This window comes from Phallusia mammillata, chromosome 8 (assembly GCF_965637545.1).
Source record: "Phallusia mammillata chromosome 8, kaPhaMamm4.hap1.1, whole genome shotgun sequence".
Taxonomy (NCBI): domain Eukaryota; kingdom Metazoa; phylum Chordata; class Ascidiacea; order Phlebobranchia; family Ascidiidae; genus Phallusia; species Phallusia mammillata.
This window is the reverse complement of record NC_137259.1, coordinates 6,439,519-6,464,850: the sequence shown is the minus strand read 5'-3', so window position 1 is coordinate 6,464,850 and position 25,332 is coordinate 6,439,519. Positions and strand designations below refer to the sequence as shown.

The 25,332-nt window shown below is 35.7% G+C and overlaps 2 protein-coding genes across 2 annotated transcripts; both read left to right on the top strand.

The window, feature by feature from the left end:
• The first annotated feature begins 1,106 nt into the window (after window positions 1–1,106).
• Window positions 1,107–3,916, top strand: LOC145204401 (ran-binding protein 9-like). Its single transcript, XM_080076925.1, has one exon. It carries the CDS (start codon window positions 1,216–1,218, stop codon window positions 2,947–2,949), a length of 1,734 nt encoding a protein of 577 aa, XP_079933051.1. The 5' UTR covers window positions 1,107–1,215; the 3' UTR covers window positions 2,950–3,916.
• On the top strand, window positions 3,889–25,118 carry LOC145204400 (phosphoinositide 3-kinase adapter protein 1-like). Its single transcript, XM_080076924.1, has 21 exons — window positions 3,889–3,952; window positions 4,473–4,546; window positions 5,165–5,264; window positions 5,563–5,695; window positions 6,344–6,458; window positions 8,041–8,165; window positions 10,326–10,476; window positions 11,124–11,197; window positions 11,924–12,069; window positions 15,354–15,442; window positions 15,810–16,006; window positions 18,453–18,568; window positions 18,953–19,131; window positions 19,826–19,894; window positions 20,143–20,310; window positions 20,474–20,571; window positions 21,490–21,619; window positions 22,047–22,193; window positions 22,921–22,985; window positions 23,786–23,967; window positions 24,489–25,118. The coding sequence occupies exons 2-21, from the start codon at window positions 4,522–4,524 to the stop codon at window positions 24,568–24,570; spliced, it is 2,391 nt and encodes a 796-aa protein (XP_079933050.1). The 5' UTR covers window positions 3,889–3,952; window positions 4,473–4,521; the 3' UTR covers window positions 24,571–25,118.
• Window positions 25,119–25,332: the final 214 nt, after the last annotated feature.

Sequence of the window (25,332 nt, the reverse complement as noted above, 5' to 3'; positions counted from 1 at the left end):
CACCTACTAAGCTTCTTCGCGAAACAAACTTTACATGCAAATAATTATATTGCTCTATTGTCTGAGGAAATAGAAAACGAAAGAACTGTATTACTACCGGGGAAACACCGGTTTTACATCCGCGTCTGGAAAAGGTTTTCAAAGAAAACAAAGAAAGGCGACAGATTTGGAAATATTGTTACAATTCCTTAACTTTACTGCTACTGGACTCAAATTTTTATTATTTAATGTAATCAAGTGTAAAATATATAACCGAAACAATTCATTGGTGCACAAGTTTCGTTAAGACTACCTCACCCCTAGGTTTTACATTTTTAGTTTGCAAAATTAATTGTAAGTTCAACCAACGAAGTGTTGGTATTTCGGGTTAAGCAAATCAGTTGAGTGTTCAGCGTGCTGTTTAGAATCTGTTAAGAAAACGTGTTCGACGTTTAAGTGAAACAGATGTTATAAACTTTTAAGTTTTTACAGGAAACGGATTAAAGACAATAGTCGTTTAGTATGCATAAGCTATCGCAATTGAACTAAATATAAAAAAGATACGATTCTAAAATTATGAGACAATATTTTACGCTTTTAAAGCTTTTCAGCGCACAAACTTTCTTTAAAAGCGTAGAATATTGTGTCAAAATTTCAGTATCGTATCTTTTTTAGTTTTAGCGCAATTGCGATTGCTGACCAGCTTCACTCTGGTCTTAAGTTGGGTACCTTGATGTAATATAGTAAATACCTAAAATACTGTTTTGAGTGTCAACCCAGTACAAATATCATGTTATTTGTAAATATTAGGCTAAATAGTTTCAAATTTCAAGGTGACATTCCTTTTGAAGCCCATTTCACAAGTTTGTTTGGTATTTGGAATGCAATAGATAATGCATCGGGTGTTTAGATACTTGTGGTATTATTTCCATCTCTAGTTGAAAAAGCTGGTATGTCAAATATATGATAGCGAATTGAGTTGAAACCAATCACTCATTTGCAAATCTATGTAATTTTATGATGTTTTGCAATTAGTTCAAGAGTATTGATGCCATATAAATGCAATTGGTTAAACACAACTAAATTATTTCATTTCTTTCATGGTGCAATTATAAAAGTAACTATATCTGACTTAACTTTTAGTATTTGTTTAGGGAAGAGTTTTGTACGAAATATAGTTTTTTAAAGTTAAGTAAATAAGCATAAGTACCCCAAGGCATTGATATTAAGTAAGTGATGGCCACATTCAATGAGGACGAATTTACCAAAAGACTTAAAAGTTTTTACCCCGCTGTTGATGAAAACGAAACACCTTTGCCAAGAAAATGGAGCTCACAGGATAAATTTACTTTCATTGGATTATCGCAGGACAACCTAAAAGTGCATTACAAAGGACAAGGAAAGACTCATCGTGATGCTGCATCTATTCGGGCATCTGCTTCAATTCCAGTTGCCTGTGGAATCTACTACTTTGAAGTTACAATTGTGAACAAGGGCAGGGATGGATATATGGGCATTGGCCTATCTGCTCATGGTGTAAATCTAAATCGCTTGCCAGGCTGGGATAAGTTGTCATATGGTTACCACGGTGATGATGGACATTCATTTTGTTCTACTGGTACTGGTCAGCCATATGGTCCCACTTTTACTACTGGTGATGTAGTTGGATGTTGCCTAAATTTGATTGACAGTACTTGCTTTTATACCAAAAATGGTGTTGACATTGGCATAGCATTTACTGACTTGCCATCTATACCACTTTTTCCAACTGTTGGATTGCAAACTCCTAATGAAGAGCTTAGTGTTAATTTTGGCCAGCACCCATTTATGTTTGATTTTGAGGACTATCTTATTCACTGGAAAAATACTACAAAACAATCGATTGAAAGATATGTGGTTTCTGAAAAAGCGGGGCAATTTCAATCCATTTTGCATGAACTTGTGTCAAGTTACCTAATTCACCATGGTTACGTTGCAAGCACTGAGGCATTTAATCGCAGTGTTTGCCCAGGGTTTAACCATTTTGAGGACATAACCTCAATTAAAAATCGTCAGAAGATACAGAAACTCGTTCTAATGGGTAGAATAGGCGAAGCAATAGAAACCACTCAGCATTTATTTCCAGGTCTTCTTGCTAACAACCACAATCTACTATTCCTGCTAAAAGTACGACAGTTTATTGAAATGGTCAATGGTACGGACACTGAAGTCAAAAGTCTTACCCGGAGCTCCAGTATTTCATCCAACTATAACAGCCCTGTTATGAGCCCCAAGCATCCAAACTGGGGACTAAGTGGTTCCAATAGCCCTGCGTCAAGTCACAATGGATTTTCTCCACCAATGCAGAGAGTAAGCAACACCCAGCATTTTCGATCTGCTGACCAGAGGCATATGTCTTCAGAGGCTGCACCTATGGCAACAGATGTCACTGATAATGGAAACAAATCTCTAGCAGCTAGTACATCAGGTAGTGACAGTGAAATGGACACTGATTCTGATGATGCAAAACCCGAGGGCACAAATGGAGTTGTTGCAAATGGAGTATCAAGTGTTGATGGCTATGCAAATGGTGACTCAGCCATGAGGGATGCACCAGAGCCCTCGCACAAGCAGTTGTGTGGTGGAAACCCAGTCGCAGTTGAAAGAATGATGCAGTTTGGGCAACAGCTGCTTAAACTTGCCAAGGAAATAAAGCCTGAAGTGGCTAAGAACAAAACAATTTTAAAAGACGCGTATAGTCTACTTGCATACACCGACCCTTGGAACAGCCCTGTAGGCTACCAGCTTGACCCTATTCAAAGAGAGCCAGTATGTGCTGCTTTAAACAGTGCTATTTTGGAGTCTCAGCACCTTCCCAAGCGGCCACCATTGTTAACTGTCATCGGTCAAGCTAAACAGTGCGTCAAGAAAATGATTTCTGCTAAAATTGGCACCGCTGCATTTATTTCTGTCTCGGACTATCTTCGGTGATTACCAAAAGCTGGTAACTTTGTCACTAGAAAAGTGTGCAGTTTTCAGAACTGTCCTCATTAGAAAAATTCAGACTGTATGAGTTCAATAAGGGTGAAGAAAAAATACAATGAGCAAAATGGTAATTCATTTTGTTGGCTTTGTGCATGACTGTGGTTTGGTTGCGTTAATATTATACTATAGTACAGGACAATAGTTGTGTAATTGATTTTGTGGTGAATTGTTTGCTTTATCAAACAGGGCATCAAAACAGCCTTACCTAATGTTGGTACTGCGCACTGTTATCAGATGGCAAGACCCACCAATTGCATTGCGTTAAGCATTAGAAATGTGGTCCACGAGAGCAAAGTTTTCATCATCCACTTAAAAAGATTTTGGTTTAATATGCTATTCCCACAGTTGCATTCTTTAAACTAAAAAAAGTATTTTTATTATCATATGTCTGTTTGTTTGTGATATGTATTCGGACAATACTTTTTGACTTTAGGCTAGAGGCAAAGGTGATACTTTTGCTCTGTGAGGCTAAATATTTACTCTTACTAAATTTACTCTTACATGTATTTCCATGTTTGTCATAGACCGGACTTGACATTGCCTTTTCATCGCTTATGGTACCACAGCTTGTTATTATTGATCAGTGCATTTTAAGCTGTTCTGCAAAATTGTGATTTACATAAGACAGTTTAACATTCACACACCTAAATTTGATATAAGCATATGTGGTCATCCGTAGTGTTACCGAAGTTTTAGACTTGCAGGAGTTTAATATATTTCGTTTTTGCTGTTTTGGTATTGCCTAAAGTAAAATAGTGTTTATTCACTTTTGGTAAAATGTAGTTCGTACTTGTATGATTTCATAAACACCTTCATTACAAGATGTTAACCTCATTATGTATTTGTTTTTGTGTCTTCTATAAAATTGCTCTTTTGTGTACTGGACTTCTTTGGTTATTAATAAATTCCCAGAGGCTTCACTCCTAAACAAGGCCCATCAAATTTCAAGGTATGTCAAACCTAGGTTGCTTTATACTTGCATACAGTCAATAAACATGTTTCCACTGACAACCTTTTTGGTTAAAAACAGTTGTACTTAAAAATGGCTACAAAACTTTGTCTTCATAGTTTTGCCAACTTGGCAAACTTCCACTCAACAAAATTGAAACTTTTTGTAAAGAACTGTCTTGGAATTTTTTGTTTATTGAAATTGAATTGGGATGGTTCAATAATTTTTTACTCAAAAATGCTTCAACTTACTCATTCATTATTCTTTGAAAAGTAAAATCCACCACTGCTTTTTATATTTTGTTAATTTAAACATTTTTAAGCAAAATACTCTTTGTGTAAAAGATTTCCAAAAATTGGAAAGATTTAATAATGACCACCAGAAAAACATTAAAGATTGTGTGTTTTTGTGGGGATTTCTTTCGTTTATTTGTGTTTACACACACCATATGTTCAGTTTATAATACCAAGATAATTTTAGTCGATGACCGTGTTACAGCTTACCTCTTCTTTGCTTGCAGGTCTGGTGGGCTTCTTGCTGCTTTGGTTTGGCTTGATAAGCACTAAAACATGCCTCAGAATGTGGTCAGAAACGGTAAGTGTTGTAATTTATTTGCACACTTGATTTTGCTGTGCACTGTAATTGCGCTTGATGCACAATGTATATTTGTTTAGTATGAGTTTCCTTCCAAAATGTAAACATATTGCTATTTTTTGTATACTCATATTTGTCAAATCATTGAAATGCAGTTATTTTAATTTGATAGATAGGCATCTCAAATTTTGCTTTAAAAATAGAATGTAATTCATATGCAATGGCAAAGAGAGATAGCCATCCCTTAAGTTATTTTGTAAATGTATTATTTGAATAAACTCATGCTAACATAATGCTTAACCTTTTGCACTTATTATAACAGACAGTGTTGCACTATGCATTCCTAATGGCATTATTATTATATATATTGTACATTGAACACCCTAAATTTTCATATGGCAGTGCATTACTTTGTCCAATATTGTGTTTTTGTTTCAAGTTTAGTAGGAGAAATTACAACTTCAAACAATAAAATTACTAGGTCTACACTTCAATTAACAAAGGGTACTCAGTAATTAGAGCTTAAGCAATTACATTTATGATGAAATGCCTAAATTGCAGCTAAGTGCACCTGGTGTCCATGAACATAATATGACTCATTTTTCCCTCACAAAACAGACATCAAAATAGCAATAATACATGATGAAGGGGAGATAGGAACACAGTGGAAACGATTCATTGAGGATCTCTTCACTGTTGACCTTCCTGAAGAATGCAGGTGCACTTAAATTTCCTAAAAGTTTGTTAAACATGTTTGCAAGTTGCCCAAAGACATTTTGTGCATGTTTAATGGCATATCATGGCCCGTTTTTAAGCATATCTTTATTTCTTTGAAGCTGTTCTAAAGCGTAAACCTATAGCTTACCTGAAATGGTCCAATGTTATAGTTATTTAATGAAACTATTTTGTGGCATTTTGTGCACATCCATACATTCTGTGTCCAACTTGTATTTGCTATGTTTCGCTGCATTATCCCATTTTATTTTTGTAGTAACTACCTTTTGTTTGCAATTTAGGGAGCTGGGATTGGATGTGGTCACAGAAAGCATGGAGAAGTTGGATAACAGTGACTTAAACGATACATTTCCGAGAATCTGGAGACTGTTTCTCTTTTCACGAACCATGTTAAAAGCGTTACAAGATCAGAGTGTAAGCTTTTTTTATCATTTATTCGAAATATTTTTTTCATTAGCAGTTGTAAAATCTTGTTTTACATAAAATTCTTACTACTTATGTTTTGTGATGATAAAAATGATCACAAGCATCGATTTAGGGGTAACTGGGGTGACACGTTTCCCCTCCCCCCAAAAATATAGGTTACAACATATGTATTGCCACCACTGCTTTTTGTTTAAAATAAAATGTTCTCAGAAAGACCACATGGCACTTCGTTAAGCTAGATTAAACGGGTTGACTGTAATATTATCATAAAAGCAAAGGTTTGAAGTTTGTTAAACAACGCTAAAAGTAAGAAATGGCATTGTTATGTCCTAAAAGGAAAACCTAAATATGTCTCTTATATGAAAGACACGCTTATAAATATTATAAATAACTTTCAACATTTGAGTCCAGTATTGCTTTGGAGCTCTTTTGGAGGAATTAACATTATGAACTGTGTATAAATAATTGATTCATAAATCGTGTAACTCTGAAATGCTTTAGTTCCTTTAAATCTAGGTTTAACTTTATAATTGTTGCACATCCCACAAGAGAGCCGTTGTTTTATAATATAACTTGTAAAATATCCTTGGCATGTCAACCTTAAAACCTAGAGATGATATCTGTATTGTGTTACAGTCACCTTTGTATCGAAGTGACCTGTTTGACACGGACACAGATAAAAACATCATTCTTATTCTTGGCCGGGAAGATGACTCTAGATTTGTGGATGAGGCAAAACACAACCTCTACAGTAAGTTAAAAAGTTAATGCATTCAAAAGCAAATATTTATGCCAATTTAATTAGGAGACTTGTGTTTGCCTCACGCAAAGTCACTAAAATATTGTTAGTTTGTGCATGTAGAACTAAAGAGGTTTGTTTGTAGGAGATGCAATTTTTATGTTGTTGGTCATAAATAATGTTCTATTAAACTACAGAAATGCTCATTCCGCTTTTAAAAAACACATTTTTTTCATTGACAAATCATTATTCTCTCAGTCACAATTTAAAAGTGTTTTAATCAGTGGTTTCCAACGGCGCAAGGAATTGTAATACTTTTACTTTAAATGAGGAAATTTACTTTAATTTGAACATGTGGTTTGTAAACAGACACTTTCACTCTGGAAATATAATCTGTGAAGTTGATAAAACACCCATTTTGAAATGAGCTTTGTATGGTGTAGCACACAATTGGTATGTTTTGAACTGTTAAGTGAGGAATTTGTTGATAAACGTTGGGAACTACTGGTTTAAATGGTTGGACAAAATATTGTGTACAATCATATTGCTTGTACCATATATATATATATATATATATATATATCAGTCTTTTACTTCACTATTGAACAGACCATACTCTTTAGGTGCACAGAACATGAATACAAGCTGTAGAAATGTGGTAAATAAGTAACAGGATGGTGTTCTAAAACATTACTCTTGGTTGGAGCAGCCTTTTGAAGTATTATACAGATTGAAAGCCCACAACTAATAAACAAGAGGTCTAGTTTTGATACTAGCGAAACCGACATACTTCCTTCACATGTAAACTACCCAACAACTTCTGTTACGCGACACCACATCGTAAGAATTAAAATAAAAGTATTATCTGGTAGGTGGCGCCAAAGGGTCAATAATAATAATCATAGCAAACATCTTCAATTTGCTAAAAAAAGTGATGGCATTTAAAATTAACACAGTTAAATAGCAAATACTTCAACAATAAATTAAAGCACTTAATTTCAAGGCTAAAGCAGTCCTTTTTGGAGTATTTATTATAGAATAAAGACTTATACTTTTTCCTAACTGCTTGTATTTTATACCAAAGCTCATGCCTATTGAGTATAAATGATTCAAACAAACAAGAAAGGCACAAAAAATACTGGGGTTGTTTGCTATAGATGGATTGGCCAACATTTTTGTGAACTTGGTAAAAGTCCTTTTTTAGCCATGGGTAAAAATACAATTGTTAAAAAATTTTGAAACTACGACTTCAGGACAAGAACCACCAGCAATAATCTAGACCAAAAACCAACAAAGCTGGACCTAACACCCACCTCATACTCAAGTGTACATTTTACCCCGAAAATTTGAATGATGTATTTAGTTAATAGTACTACACACTATTCTATTATCTTTAATTAAATCTAGTACCTTTGCTGTTCTTACAGGAATATTCTAATACATATGAATTAAATTAGTAACATTTTATTGCAAACCCTGTTCCTGTTCTAATGTAAGAATAAGCTAACACTAATAAAAAAGAAGTAAATTTAATTTTTTTTCTTAAAGTGCTAAATATTCACACACAAAATAATAAAACGTGTTTTTGTTGCAGCTTTTGAAGATTCGGAGTCGTTCCACATTATTCAAGCTACAAGCACAGAGAAAATTTTCAACAGCGTTATAACTATTGTATCACCCTTATCCATTGTGTTTCACCCTGACATACTTGGTGCCAATGTGAGTGAATTATTTTGCTATAGTTTTATTCTGGTTGATCACAGATCCATTTTGCCATTTTTTTAAGGAACCACTTTTTTATTTGGATTTTTTAGTTGAGCTTCTTTAGCATTATGGATCCCTTTCCATGATAAGGGAAAATATTGTTTTCTTCTGTTTTTTTTTTCTGTTAAACAAAGGGTTGTTCCCCGGTTGGTCAGGAAAGATTAGTCGTTTAAAACCATTTACATTTTCGAATAGATCTATATCTGAGATTGTTGACAGTATAGTGTGGTTGAACCAGCAGTGGATCCACTGGCTGTTTAACATCAATAAAAAAGGCTTCATTACTTGAGTACAGGAATTTTATGCTTTGGTTTGACTTGTAAAGTACATTAAACATTTTGTGAATTTTAAATTTTTAACATCACATAATAGTTATTAAGTTCTGAGATTCGGATTAAATATTGATGGTGGCAGTGATAACCTCCAGATGTTCAACTGCCCAGCAGCCCTAAATATATGTTAAAATTTGTATGTAAAACTTTAGTGCCTAGATGCTTTACAACCGTAGTGCAGTGCTATGTGGCTAAATGGATAATGTATTACTTTCACATTTAATAAACATGGTAAACGATTATAGATAAGATATGGTATCTGTAAGGACAAACATTGTTGTTTAACAAAATGATAAAAATAGGCAAGAAAGATTTGGTAAATTTTTTGGGGTAAAAATGAATGCTACTAAATAACTGTGTTTTTTCACAACTTTTTTTCAAATGCAAAAAAATAGCATGCCCCATTGATACTGCTATCGTTTAGAATTCGCATATGGTAGGATTCAAAGGTTTTTGCTTGCTGAAACAATTTCTCTTGAAACTGTGGTAAATAGGTAATGTGGTTAAACATCAAATTGGATGTAGTATGTCCAAACTTTATAGATAGACAAGCATTATATGGACAACTGTTTACCTATGGAAACAGGAATGACTATTCGTATGTACAAAGCATCAAGAACATCACATTGCTTAAGAGTGATATCTCTTGGCAAGTGACAGCAGTACCTTGATTCACTTGAAACAATAAATTAGACTGTTGCAATGCAGTGAGTTAGGTAACAAGGATGGATAACATGAGTTATATTGTATTAGGTTAATTTTGCAAAAATGATAAAATTGCCAGATTTGCAGGAACCTCCCTATGTTGTTTGATGTAAATGTTGAAGTTAACAGTTAAACGATTATTGAAGCAAAAAAATGTACCAAACTATTGCATTTACAAGTTGTAAATGCCTTTGCCCACAACAAATGTACTTTGTCTTGTAATAAATTTGTGCCAAAAATTGCAATGAATCTCTGCACTGAAACATGTCAAAATGCATACGACTAAAAGTATTTGAGCCATTTTTCTAGCAGCCAGATAAGTCTCATATTTTCATTATCCCTTGGAAATTTGAGCCAGGGGTTTCATGCATTGTCTGAAGGCAATGCAAATTTTTCAATTGTGCAGTTACAGTATTCTGCTATACTTAGCCAGCATAGGATATGTGGGTTTGGGTATCTGCTTCTTCAGGATATGTGGGTGCAGGAAGATAGGAGTGGGTAGCCTTATCCTGTTTTTCTAATGGGATTTTTGCTTTTTCAACACTGTGTGCATTCATGCTATCTGTTGCACCTTTTGCAGTCCTTATATGAGCTAAAATATATATTTAAGTTGATTGGTTGTTTTGTTACATTTGTCCCTGCAGTTCACTAGTCATGCTCCAACCCTTTAAAAAAATTAAAGAATATAGTATATTCTATTTTTGTGTATGTTTTTTTGCAATCTGGTAATGCTTGATTTCCAGGAGTTGGGATTCACAGTTTCTGCAGAACTAGACTATAAATAATAATGTAGAGTAAAATCATGCCCTATGAATGGCCATATATGTAAAAAAACAAAAAGTTCTTGTTCATTGTTCCAAATTTTCCAAGTGTTTTTCAACAGCACTAAAATTTCAAATACCAAGCACTCACTTTTTATGACACTAATTTCTTAGTTTCTTAATTATGGTTGAATACAACAAATACTGACAATGTCTTTTGATGACAGAAATTGTTGTTTCTGCTTCAAAAAATAAAAATAAACCGCTGAACCTGACTGTCTGCCACTCACTTAGAGAAACTCTATCATTATTTACAGGATGTGGGGCAGCATGTTACACTTATCTCGAACAAAGCCTTTCCCACTTGCAGTGAAGCGAAATTCTTGGTCGAGTTTGAGGACACTGATGCTGTCAAGCCAGTTGAAGCTACTCTTTATAATCCATACACATTGGTACTTGAAAATCCAGGTAATACACAATGATGTTTACAAGTGTTGCAGTAGCAGCAAAGTTATTTTTTGCCTTCAAGTGTGTACAAAATTGCTAGACAATGGTTGTGAAATGGAATCACCTTCATAAATGAACATATTTATTGTTATCACACTTAAAGTAATCCTTCTTTTTTGGTAGTGTGCTTTGCTACCAAGTTTAACCAATTCATTTTTGTTGAGGTTTACTTAGCAAATAGAAACATAATGCATAAGCTGTTGCTATCAGGCATACTATATTAACTCAATAATGCTTTTCTGCCAAATGTATTGTTTCTACCAAGGTTTCAGTGTCCTATTCAGGTTAACTTAATCAGGCCCGAGTCATTACAAACAATACTTTACCAGAAGAGTGTTATTGAGTTTAAATAGTAATACAATTGCACTCAAACAATCACTAACTTTGCCAAAAGAATGCTATTAAGTTTAAAAAGTGATACAATTGCACTAAAACAATCACTATCTCAGAAATTGATGAACAATGAACTACTATATGTAGTATTCTCATAAAAGAGTAAAATCGAACTTGAAAAAACAATGTCATGCAACTAGTCAATTCAGTCCTGAAACGAACTTATGTTTGCATATACAGGTAAAATTATTGGGAATTGTTTTTGATATTTTTAGGTCATGCCCCTGGTGTTGTCACAGTTAATGTCTATCTTGCAGTAGGAGATGATGAAACAGTTGAAAGGAAAGAGGTATTTCACAAACAAATTAAACACAAACTAGCAATTGTTTTGAATTGTGCTTTGATTAGCGACATCCTGACACAAACCATTCCTTGCCACATGCAACATCCTGCTATCCAACAAAATATAATACATTATTCACTTCCTTAAGAACCAATGCATCTGTGTTGTCTTTCTGTGGCATAATAAGGTAGCTTTGATGCTTCTTGTACACAAAAGATTTTATACCCAACTTTTTGGTGTGTTTTGTTAGTGGCATCTATTTGGTTCTTTTACATGCATATTATTGGTGGATAATTTGAACGCACTAATCTACATGACATTTTTTACGGTAAAGGGCCGGCAACTATGGTTGCTTAACGTAGCAACATAGGATGCAGAATTTGACTAGCTTAAAGTGTGTTTTAATATCACCATAAAAAGCTGTTTTACTGAAAACACATTAACGTAACGATCTTAAAGCCAGGGTTGTGGATATAGTAGTAACCAAAACTAACCCCTATATAGGGGTAACGCTAAAACTGGAAACGCTAAAATACGCGTATATTGTATGCCCTTAAACATATTTTGCCATGCAAAGGTTTTTAGCATCCCGTGAATACGGTAAAACACAACTAAATCAAGGATTCTATTAACAGTTTAAGTTTATTTCCACAATACAAGAATCTTGGGTGCTAAAAAATTTCTACTGTGATTTTGGACGTTCGTGTTTTAATTGTTATAAAACTGCAACAGCTTGGAGATCCTATACGTGTTTGGTTTCAATCGGAAATGGACCAGGTTCACACTATATTGGAGAAGCAAAACAATCCATTCTTCTTCCTCTGTCAATCTCTTAATCTAAAAACGGGCGACTCAAAGGCAAATGAGGCTGTAGACCAGTAAGTGTTATATATGTAATTTAATCATTTTGATTCTGGACAATAACGATGATGTTAAAAAAATCGGTTTGATGCATGCTCGCATTAGAGACTCGATCGGTAAACTGAAGCAGATTTATAAAGTTACGTTTTGCCATCTGTAATAGGTAAAGTTTCGTTTTGCCATCTGTAATAGGTAAAGTTTCGTTTTGCCATCTGTAATAGGTAAAGTTTCGTTTTGCCATCTGTAATAGGTAAAGTTTCGTTTTGCCAGCTGTAAATTGATGTAATTTTAGGAAGTATTTATTAGAAGGCAGTGACCTTTATGTAGTTTGAGGAACGCGTAAATTGAACAGCAGGTATGATGGGGTTGACAGTTCCTAGGAGGTTTAACCGGTATCTAGGCGTGATTATTACAAGAATAGCTATATATATATATATATATTGAATAATATGTTTCTGCTCCTAAATTGGTATGAGTTTTAATTAGTGTTTGCTGTATTCATGTACCACCTGCTAAAGACTAGCTTCTACTTGAAGGAAAAAAGGTGTTAATCTAAAACCGGTAGACCTAAATCGTTTGTGTAGAAATTTAACTTCACAGACAGAACAAACGGCACATATAACCCTTACAATAGTAACCTGTGTCTCTAAATTGTGTTTTGTCACATTTATAATTCTTAATTTAAGAATAAGGTTAACCCTCTAGTCCCGGTGTGCTGACAAAAGTCTTGGTATTGCAGCTTGCAACTACAACATTCAATAAAAAACTTTCACATTCAAATAAAAACACGCGTTGAGTCAGATCACGCAGCAAGTCTGTAAATAATGATCGGTTCTATGGAATTCCCGGGATGTGGGAATGTTCATTCTTCCTACTGCACTGCAGCGCGAATCGCTTTTGCCATTGTCGCCGACTGATAGAGAGTGATGGCGATCTGGAGGTATCGAAACTGAAATTGGAGATCTATCACTTCAGAAGCCTTTGTCTTGCCAATGTACGAAACTTATTGTATACAGACAAGATTTTTTAAAAGCACTTAGTTAGCAGACTGATTTTAGCTGCACACAAAGAATGATATGATGTATAACCGATTTTATTCAGGTATACCTATTTTGTGCATTTACTGGGTCCTTTTGTAAAGATTTTTGCCAGACATAACCTTTTTTTGCAAAAACATGCGTTTTCTGCTGCAAAATCCCAATAAATCGAAGGTTTGCTTTAAATTATGCTTTAATTAAACCAGTCACTTTCCCGCTAAAAACGTAACGTAAAATTTCCATTTTGGTAAAATTTGCTTTTTTTATTGCATTCACCTTAATATAATAGTGAAAAAAACTTAAATTGATGGCGGTAAAGGTTTTGTCAAGCGCATTTTCTAATTGTTAGCAGATAAATTGTAACAACTACAAGAATAGCCTGACAAGAATAGCCCTCAACGTTTAAACCACAGCAAAATGTTGTCTATACTGTCTATAATGTGGTGAACGTTAGTGCCATCGCATTTTGATTGTTTTTACTGTACAGCATGCTTTGTACTGTCGAAGTAAAGAAATTGTTGGATTCTATGAGTAAAACAAGACTTTTAAAGCCTAAAATGCGGGATAGAAACTTGACAATGTTCGAGAGAAAATACCGCCTATCCTTAAACGTCCGGGGATTGTTTGTGTTTCGTTTCAGATTTCTTTTAATAATGACTTGTATAACGAAAATTTTAAATAATCCATTGTTACTTGGCTTTCGCTTATATTCAGACAATCACTTCATCGCAACCGACCTTTCATTGCGACGTTTCCATTCATTTATGAAAAGGATTTGACCTCACGACTCGACTTGTAAGCGCGGAAGTTGGGTCGTTTGGCTGCGGTTTTGCGGTTTTGTTGAAAAAAAATCCACATTAACCATAGAGGAGCGTAAAAACGAGACTCGCTCAGCCATTTTGTAGTGGCCAGCGAAACGTTGATATTACTGTAGTTTTGTGTCGAAAGTGAACACTTTTTGTAGTCTGATAAAAATTTGACTGCCTTAAGAAGCGTATGTTTTTAGGTATTCTGTGGTCAAAGCTTAGAAATGCAATGATTAAGGTCTATAACCTACCAATACGCTACTGGCATTTCATGTATAGGCTACTCCGCTACTGGACACTCCAAATATATTTTTTATGATTGTGTACAATACAGTTGGGACAGCTTTGGCGGTTAACACATTTACAGTGTATAAGTCGCTTTTTAATCTCTTAAAATGTCCAGTTTGTCGGTGCAGGACTGTTGATTGCTTAAACGAGCCCGTGTAGTCCTATAGGCCAGTTTGGTCAAAAGCCATTAGCAACAGGAACAACGTCAACTCACACACATAGTTGTTTACTGCGCAGTTACAGTTACACCGTTAAAGAGATATCATTCTGACTTCTTTCTTTTGAATATAGTTAGTGTGTATTACTGAGTTTTACAAAAGTCAATAGTGTGCTCAAAAAAGAGCAGTTAAAACCGGCGCAAACCGTTTTTCAATTCGCGCCCTCGCCTGCGCTTCCATCCCTCATGCAAGCGTCGGAGCACCGAGGCCAACAATGCGTAGTGCGCAGGTAGACAGCGGAAGGATATACGGTGGAAATTCCCGGTTTATCTCGCGTGACGCTCAGTGCTTCTATAAAGATATCTCCAGTGGTGATTATTCCATCATATGGCGTCTTGTGCGTGGCACGAGCGGCAAGAAAAGCCGGGATTGATTGTCCTGGGCCTTACTCTCATCGTGCTTAGCTGCCTCGAGTTATGCAAAGGAAGAGTTTACGAGGAAGCTGCCTACTGCGCATGCGCGTAACGCTGCAGTTTTTTTTAAATTGGACACAGTCAGACAAAATGGAGGAAGCAGTGAGTTTGGCTGTAAGGTTTTGTACTGAACTGTATGAAGTGAAAACTTATGAAATTCAAGACGTAGAAAGATCAGCTTCAGAAAAGACGATTAAGTTATTTGTTGAAGGTAGGCTACAAGTCACGAAAGTCTGAAGTAAGTTCACGTTTTTATACAGTGCTGGCGGTAACGTTCGAAAAACTAACACTGAAAAAGTATGGTTAGTTAATAACAAGCAAACTTATACATACTAAATTAAAGCTTTTAATGCACTTAAATCAGTCTGTGCTTTCTGTTATGCAATGTAGTAAGCTACGCTACGTATAAAACCACAGCACATTTTTACGTTAGATGATGAAAGAGCCTTCCACCTTTCATTTGGTTGTATCCAGAAAAAGTAGAGATTTTTGTACATTAAGCATATTTTAAGTTTTTAACACATCCAGTATTATTTCAGGGTGCTCACAGAATCGTTTCAAAAGCACATTCCCGCTGACCAACTCTCCCGTGTATTTGGAAATGACCAAGATGTTGGAAATACAGACAGTAAGCGATAAACTTATTTTTATGTGTTTCGAATTACAAATAAACCTTTTTAGAAAACATAATTCTGTTGATGCGTTGACAATTTGAAATAATAGTCTTCTGGGCGCTTTTACTGTTTTGTACCACAAAAATATGAAATAATTATAATATATGTGTTTACTAAAACAGCTGCAAATTAACAGCCCTTTATTTGTTTGTTATGTACATTATTTCTGTAATACACCAATCTAGTGTCAGGTAAAATGCACGTAGAGCTCTCAAAGTTGTAGAAATTATACTAATATGCAAGCTGAAGTTGTTCAGGCGTTCGTTAAATTGTGTCTTTTCGAAAAAAGTTCGATTTTCGAGTTAAATTCATCTTATCCAGGTCGGCGCAGTGAATACGCTCCCACACTTCTTCACTTTGCCGCCTTACACGGTCTTCGAAACCTCACCGCCTTATTACTGCGATGTCCGGGATCGGTGAAGGCTTTCGGCACCGCAAATTGCGATGGCGATTTTCCAACTAATTTGGCAGAGAAAGCCGGCCACTGGGATTTGAGGGATTACATGAACTCCTACATGGTAAAATTTGCTATGTAATTTTTTTTATTTTTTAGACCGGGTTCTTAACCTATGGGTAAAAAGGAGTAAAAGGAATTGTTCTGGCTTTTCTTAGGGGTAACAATAATGGCTGTAGGGTGGCACGATTTTGTAGCTTTAGGTATTTACATTTTCAAAACATTTCCCAAACCAGCAAGTTATTTGCGAAAAATAGTGTTAAATAATGCAAGAAATCGGCCTACAACGTTTCTATAGCATGTCAGATACAATCGTATAAGTAAAAACGACGTTACATACAGGGATGAAATGTAGGCAAATCAAACAGACATTTCCTTTCTCTTACGTCTGAACGAAAAAAAAATCTGTATTTAATTCAAGTACCAATGTACGTGGAACAATTACCTGACGACAGTCACAGATGAAACTGGTATATTCTACGTTTAAATTGTGCATTAGGTTGTGAATTAACGATAAATTAGAAATTAGTGCTTTGGCTTTTGACAAAACAGTATCATAATGAAATTAGGTGGTTTGAAATGGGTAGGAAATGCAAAGTGGACGCGTATGACACCAAACTAGCCTGAGAGGAAGTTTCAAGTAGCCTGATTTATTACGCTATTCCCAGCGCGTCTTTTTTTCAAGGAATTTTCTAACTTTTAACTTATTAGTTCAATTCTTATTATCGAAACATATAGATGAGAGCTTGTAGGCTAGAATGCAACCGAACAGCAAAAAACAAAACAATATGCAGGCTAGTGCTAGTACTATTACACTCCGTGGTACTTTTCCAATTCACGACTGTACCACGCAGGCAATGGTACATAGACGCTGGCCTGCGCTGTCATCGGCATCCATCCAGCATAGGAACATCCTGCGCGAATCGCTATTATTATAATTACAGCGTACTGATCGGATTTCGCTCTCGCCGCAAAATCAATTCACTTACTGCAGTTCATGCGTCAATAGGAGCGATCTCCCCTTTGCAGGGCGGTTTTTGCGGTTTTCTGTAGTTAGATTGGCGAACGTTGCTTGCACAGATTAATGATGTTATAATTGAAGCTGTGTGATGTAACGTACAACGGACAGGGTTATCGTGGAATAGTAAGTATGATACTGTTACTTGCGTGAGTTTGAAAAATTGGGTCATTTTTACAGCCGCGTTTTGCGAGATATTTTCGGAACAAGCAATCTTGCCACATTGCTTATTATGTGAAATTACTATCTTAGGTGGGAAATGTTTTAGCTGTTGATTATCTTTATAGAAAGTGAAACTATTTTCGCTTGCTCTTTATATGAAAGTGAAACATAGCTTAGCTCTTAATTCAATTGACATAACGACATCATTAATCCATTATGTTAAAAGCAATCGAAACCTAATTTCATTAAATCAAACTATCATATGAATGGGTTAATTCATCATTGTTTTAACTAAATATCTTTAATACTTTACCTAAATAAAATAATAATAACTTTACCTAAATATCAGGGGCCTTTTAAAGGTAACCCATTGTTATGCACAAAGTTTTCCGGTTTCCGTTTCACATCACAAGCAAAAGTTGAAGACATGTAGATATATCATCAAACTATTTAGCAGCAATAATGCTCCAATTACTATTCATGTGTTTCGAGCCAAATAAAATGACTAAACGTTAATTTTTTCCACAAACGATTTCTTTAGCAAGAAACAAAAAACTCGATTAATATGCGAACTCTTTGCCGCCATCTGCCGGCGTGTGTGAGTACCATCACGCGCCATGCCCGGCTTGTGTCAAGGCATCGCACATGATAGTACGATACGCATGCTCGGTGCGAACCATGGCAACTTGCGTTCAAAACATAAGACTTCGTGGCAGATTTGTAAGTCGGGTCGGGTTCTAGCTGAGTTCAAATAAAACGTATGCCTAATTCGGGCCTTACTTCTCAATCGGCATCATTTGTGTCGCAACTTCACCAAGTTTCAGGCCCAATACGGGCTTGGTTTAAAAAAATCGCATTTGAGCCCGGTTTTGGGCTTGTACTTTCAGATTTAGCCCTCACTTTCCAACCTGCTTACCAACTCTGTTTTGTGGGCTATAGAGGTAATCTTTTCCGTCTAGGCGTGGCAATTTTTCGCAGTTTTTTTTGGTTCACAAGTACGTTTTTGATGAAAAAATTCAGTCAGGAAAACTTGGTTACAAATGTATGCAGTAAACTTCAAGTGTTACGGGGCCTACGCAAGCAAATATACTTTACATTTATAGTTACATATAGTATATAACACACTACTAGCTATACGGCATCACGGCCCGTTTCTAAACATTCGATTTATTGTAGTTCCCAACTTTAGCCGTGTTAGCTATAAACTATGCCAGTCTACTACACGGAAATTCGTTTTAATGCGTTGAACCACAAACATACCTAAACCTACTTTATAAAATACATATATTCCTCTGTGCAAAATGAATGACGTTTTGACGTTTGCATTCAGGAAGTTTCAGCGATGGTTGACTACGAGTTGGGAGGTTCCCAGCAGACGTCATCGATGATGTCACGAATAGTGACGGGCCAGTTCTACTTGTCCTATTCTGGTGCTGAGGCAGAATCGTAAGTAGCTTTGACACTAGCTAAAATTAAATGCGTTTCTTACATGATTATTCGAAAATATGGCAACTTTTTTTCGAAATGTGGCAACTTGAATGCTTAAAACAAGTAAACTTCGGTTAATCCGGACCCGTTTGGACTAAAATACTACTAGGATTAGGCGAAGATACGGATTAACCGATGTCGATTAGTTAAAACCTTACCACATTACAAATCATTTACACGTCAAGTTTTGTCCGCACTGGGGAAAAACTTGGATTACACAAATCTGGTTGAACCGAGGTTTACTTTTTTTGCAAAACAAGCATTAGAACTGTATTGTTGAATGAACCCACTTGCATAGTTGTTGAATGGATTCTTTAAACTTGGGTTTTTATTCGACGTCAGGTTGTACGAGTCGATCTCTAGCGCCAAACGTGGAGATGATCATCCACCCGGCTACCTACGAATGAAACCTCTTGTTGGTGACACGGAACTTCCGTCTTACGATTCCCCGTTCATTGTGCCGATACCGGTCGCCGAAGAAACACCGAATTATGAGAGCATGTTGATACAAATGATTGAAAGTACGTCGGGCTTTTTCAACTGATGTGTTACTTTTTGCTTTTTTTCTTTGTGAAAACACAAAAGGACTTGCAAAAGAGCATTTGGGTCTATAGAAATCCAGTACCATTAAAAAATATACAATTTCGTTCTCTTAACTTTAAAGAAAGGTGGTTTAAAGATTTTTTGTGCCTATTTAAGAGGTTTCTTTTGTAAAATTGCTGACAGGGCAGGGCTATTTGAAATGGGATAAGGTTTTGTAACAGAAATACATGATAACTACCTTTAAAACTTAATTTCTAAACTAAAAACCTATTATAATAGTTTCTAACATTACCCCTGCTTAATTGGAAATTTAATAATTATCGGTATTTAGCAAATTTTTGGCTGACGTGACATCGGATCGTGATTTTTAACGCGGATTATTTAGGAGTGATCTGAATGAATTTTGGGACAGTTTTTCTTCTCAAACATACTGACACAATATATTATTATTGCATGTTGTATAATAAATCTCCCCCAAAATGTAATATCACGTAACATTATTTGTAAATCAAGAGAAAAACTGTTCCTCGAAACATAAATTTTCGGGCATTTTTTTTGAAATCGACTGCAAGCATATTAATTAAAAGGAAAAAATACAGAATATATCTTTCTTCGTTGAAAGTAGGCTAAGTGTTAACAATCTCACCCTATTTCAAACTTTTTAATGTACAGGTGAAGATACGTATATGAGTTTTGATGGAGACGTTTTCTCGGATAGTGGTTTCTCATCTTGCAACAATAGTAAGCATATATTGTTTTGTTTGCTCCTAAAACTCTATACCATGTTAGTTTTTATGTTTAACATGCATTAACCAAAGACCATTTTTCCCGTCACAAAAATTTATAGTATTAAAAAACTGTTTTTTTACGATCCAAACGCACTGCTTTATAACATCAAATCTAGCAGTTGATCTCCAATTGTTTTCTTTATCTTTAATTTACCCACGCACAAACGTTGCATGACGTCATACAAATCTATTACGTAACAGTGGGTGCTGACAGCAGTGTCCCCCCAATGCCTCCACCACGTGACGACACCCCCTACCCACCAGCGAGGACTATTGATCATCGACTTTCAACATCCAAAATACCTCCCCCTAAACCACCAACCCCAACTAAGTCCCAATCAGGAGCCGAGAGAGTCTCATACGAAGCACGTAAGTACTTACGTAAGCTACTAAGGTCAATGTGTACGTTTTGCGAAAAAAGATTATACCTTTACCTCAACATGGCTTCTTAATTTATCAGTGTGCATTTTGCTAAGCCAAGTACATATGGTTTGAACTGCTCCGTTCTGATTAAATGTGTTTTTCTCTACAGTAAATATGCCTAAGATGGTGTCGTACATAAGTCCCGCTCAACAAGAACTCATCTCCTTGCAACAGAAAGTTAAGAACAGTGAACTTACAACCAATCAGGTAAAGACACGTATTGTCAATTATTTTTGCGGTGTGGATTTGTAGAAAAGTTTCTCCGGCAAACAAAGCAGTTGTGTCTCAAATTATGACATTTTTTATGTCACTTTTAACCTAATACCATTAACTTAGTCACATTGTGCTTCCAAATCGAATCAGCAAAAATATGTCCTTTGTTGTGATGTAGATGATTTTAGGAAACCCAAAAATGAAACCAAAATTGCTGTTTACAAGGGCATTTCTTGCATACATCTACAAATAACAGTCTGTGCAAATATGCTGTACAACTGATAGAATATAATTGGTCATAATTGAAAAACATGTTTTTGTAGAAAGCTAACTATATTGTTAGATTTGCCCAAATGCTTTTTAATTTGCTGCCTGTAGATATTCTATTGTTACGAACTAGTCAAGTTGTTTTAAGCGGATCTTGTGGCCATTTTGTTTGCCTAACTAATTAAATGACATTAAGTAGTAGGGTATCTTATATGACATCATGAACATTTCACGTTTTAAGACCTTCCGGTACTTTAGCAAATCTTAGACTCTTTATCACATTAATTACTGCCATCTATGTTGCTTGCATCAATGATCTAAGAAGCGTGTGGTGCGTTTTGAATTTATTTAACATTAATACAACTATGCTGCATGTATTACGTAATTCGTCACAATCACTGATAGATGGTTTGTACCATTAATACCATTAAATTACTTTCCCGAAACAACAGTACTTACCCTACAAACGAAAGCAAAACATTTTCGGAAGCACTGCGATAAACAACATGCAAAAATTAATCTTTCGGAAACACTGCAATATTGAGTGTACGCCGAAAAGAAAGCATTGACGAAAAGCTAGTGTTTCCACATGAGAAATAGTGGTTTTGAAATACGGCCCTAATAGTATATCACGCTTTTCTTCAGGCGGTGTTGAGATTCAAAGAGTGGGAACGAAAACACAAGGAACAAGCCGCATCGTTCCAGTTTCAACAGGAGTGCCTGCAGAGGATCCGTCAAAGTCTTATGAAAAGCAAAGAGCAGAAGAAATTGCGAGGTATATGGTTGATAGAATCGGAAACGAAACACCATAGTAACAATGACTATGAAATTTAACACGGTCATTATCGGTATGTTAAAACCGGTTATTTCAACATATTTGAAAATTCATACCAATTTCAATGTTTTAAAAATAACAGAGACCAAACCAGCAAAAATGTTTAGTTGAACTGTATGGAAAAGTATCAGTAAATGATAAGCTGCAGACAGTGCACACTGTTTCGACCTATAAAGTCTCTGTTTGGTATAAAATAAATTGTCAATTACAAAAGCACGGTTACTCGCATAACTAGTTTCTTTTATCACTACTAAAATTAACATTTTTGTCAATTTCATTTGACCTATAATAGCCATTACAAGAAAAAAAATTGGAAAAAATTGTCATTTAAAGTGTTTCGTCGCATGAGAGCAGCCTCTTTTTTCAGGCGAGAAGGAAGACATTGAGATATCCGGACCTATTACCGCGGGCTCATCCACTTACGACTTGGTGCTGCGAAAGACCCACGGGGGTGAACCGAAGGAAACCCTTTACGGGGATTTACCCCCTCCCCCACCCTCTGCAGAGAGAGCTGGTAAAGAAATAAATTATCTCAAAAAAGAATTAGAACAAATTATTTAAATAATAAGTGACCATATTTTCGAATGTTTATTGTAGTGAATTGCGTCCTTTTAAGCTACGATTCGAATTAAAGATTATGAACGAACCGGTAAACAAGAGATAAAATCGTTAAAAAAGTGAAGAGCATTAAACGGATAATGGCTAACAGATCAAACAAGTCAAATACGATTCGAAATCAAGTTTAAAAAGGATTAAAGCAAAATGGTTAAGATTAATAAAAATAACATTTTTGGAAAACAAACCAGGAAACTGTTTTGTTCAAATAAAAGCATCTTATCCTCTGCCTAGGCCTTGCGGCGTTAAAAAATACCTACATTTAAGGCCTTACTCGTACTTGTGAAGGGTCGCAGGTTCGATCTCTCTGAAACGCAACGTCTCACATTTTCGAGGGTCAGTATCAGCAGTACGCGGCTTAACAGAACCCTTTCAGATTGGTTTATTCCTATTACGCAATACTAGAGTTTTAAGTTGAATCGGGTTCAAACAGGTTGAATTCTAGTCTGAATTTACACTAAGCCACATATGTTTCGTAAAAAAAACTTTTTGAACAAAATTCGGTTTCGGCCCGGATTTCGAGCTTGTACTTTCGGGTTCGGGCCCCAATTTTAGGCTTGTCTATAACTATGCACAGTACAATATACTGTAGAGCAGTTCATTCTTATTCTCTCTTGTATCTTTAGACACACCTTCATCTACCACTTCCATGGGAGAATGTAGTTCCAGAACGGATTCTACATCGTTTCAGGTAGTTATGTGAATTGCATTGCTATTGCAGCTTGCTTTGTATCTGTAGTATATTAACGTGAAATAACCATTAAAAATGCCGTCTCAGTTTCCACGAAGCGAAATCTTACAACCCGCAGAAAAATTGCCCCCGACAGAAAAAACATGGTAAAAAACAAAAACATAAACGTTGTTTTCAACACTTTTGACATTGAAAAAGTGCACTTTCAATTTTTCAACCATTCTTACGTGAATATGTAGTATTTCTGACAATTTGCTAATGCCGTTTGATACACGGTGATTTCATTGGTGAAATCTTTCGTCTAAAATTCACATTTACAATTGTTCAATTGCACAATAATTTGCATTTACCACGAAACTATTATTATTCACATCAAAATATAGCGATTTAGATTTATATATTTAACGTTTTAGATTAAAGTCCAATTTTTCATCTAAATAATCACAGGACTTTCAACTGTAAATTTGGAACCATGTCAAAGTTGCACACAAAAGTACTAACCCGATACAAAGCGTTTTTAAGTTCTACCTGCCGAATTTGCAAGGCTACCAGTGCGCACTAGATGCAAACGGAAGATAAATATCTATTTCTCAGCCTATTGTATTCTTAAAGCTGTTAAACGGTTATAGAGCAATAAAGCAAAGACTCTTATACATGACTTAATTTGTATTAAATTTTCCAACGAATCTCATATATTTTGAACCTAGCATGTAATCACACTAATATCCACACACAATTGTATGCATGTTGTTGTAATTCTCATAACTTATCCATTCATGCTGCATGCGCTTATTGTGCAGTCTCGTCGCTTCGGCAGTAGCTTCTCTCGGGCTTCGACCAAATCTTTTCGCTCCAACTCTGCTATGAGTTCGTCCAGCGAAAACTCACCTATACCCATCACTCCAGGCAATGCTTATTCGCCAGCCCCGGCGTATGCGCCCCGCGGTGAGCTCGCCACTGCTATACGACGTTCCAAGACAGGGTAATCGCTTGCTTTGTGCTGCTACTACTGCTGCATGACGTTTCAGTTTGCATGGTGTTTTGTGGTTTATTGTCGGTTGCTGGAGAAGTGTTTTCTTTACACATGCTGCATGTTTAAAGCTGCTTTCATATTGCGTTTTGTGTTCACAATCTTATTTTAAGCGTTTTTGTGGGTTCGGTAGGCTGCAAAACCAGGCATATTGGCTTTTTTACATGTACACATTTCGAAACAAAATAATATTTTTTGTTTACTAATATTTTTTTATCTTTATTTTGTTTTTTGACTGATTTTATACCGTTTATTAACTGGCAAAACATCCCGAGTTTAAATTACATTTAAGTCTGATTTTAACCCAAATCGCCCAAAGCAACTTGCTCTTACATCTCTTAGCTTTTCCGCACTGACGCATAACTATATACGATAGCTACATGTTTCTTTTAATTCCGCACAATTTCCAACCTTTGCCATCCATTGTTTTGTCCACGCAAGTTCACCAACAAAAACCTTCCTTATTTTTGTAGGCGACCCCCTCCCGTCCCTCCACGAGATGGCGGTATACCAAGTGACGCACCAATTATCCCCCCTCGGTCTCCGTTCCACTAGATTTTATGCGACCAGATTGCCTTATGTGTAATGCTCCGTACGTTTCCACTTTAAATCATAAAAAAGTCGCTCTTTCTGTTCTGAAGCCCAAATAAATTGCATCAGTATTTCAGTATTGTACTAAATTCATCTTTCTGCTCGGAAACCTAAATAAATTGCATCAGTATTTCAGCATTGTACTAACTGCATCGTCGATGGCATATGTTCCATTGTCGATAGATTGACATCTGTGCTTTCGCTTAACCTTGTCTAAACAGAGGTTTTGGCAAATATGCGATTGAATAGCAATTGTTGTATGTTGTACCAGCCTTATGATGTGCAATAATTTTAAAATCTGCTATGCTGTAAAAGCTGTAATTTTTCATGTTTGTCTTTTCTGCCTAAATATTAGAGATGTCCTATCAATTCTGTTTCTTCAATGCATGTTGTTAAAAACTTGTTTTGCACTTACTTAAATCATCGTGTTTTGTAATCACTTTTGTATGCAGAATGTTTGTAGGTAATGTATCGGATTTACGTGTGTTGGTTCTTGCAATAAACATTGTAGTTTCAGAAAAACATGGTGTTCTTGCTATAGCTTTTTCATTATTATGTGTAGCCTATGTATACGATTTAGTGACAATTTTCAACCAAATATAGAAGCAAATGGTCTATAATTAGGGAAAAAAATTTGTCACTGTTAGTTTCGGGCTGTAGAAGAATAACTTCGCCACAAAATTCACACTTTTACATTCTAAAGGAAAGTGAATTTTTTCATTTAGT

Bases quoted from the DNA above. Each gene is read 5' to 3' on its own strand.
- LOC145204401 (XM_080076925.1), top strand. From the start codon at position 1,216: ATGGCCACATTCAATGAGGACGAATTTACCAAAAGACTTAAAAGTTTT.
- LOC145204400 (XM_080076924.1), top strand. From the start codon at position 4,522: ATGCCTCAGAATGTGGTCAGAAACG. The intron at 6,459-8,040 runs GTAAGTTAAAAA...TTTTTGTTGCAG, and splicing joins GGCAAAACACAACCTCTACA to CTTTTGAAGATTCGGAGTCG. The intron at 20,311-20,473 runs GTAAGTACTTAC...TTTTCTCTACAG, and splicing joins GAGAGTCTCATACGAAGCAC to TAAATATGCCTAAGATGGTG.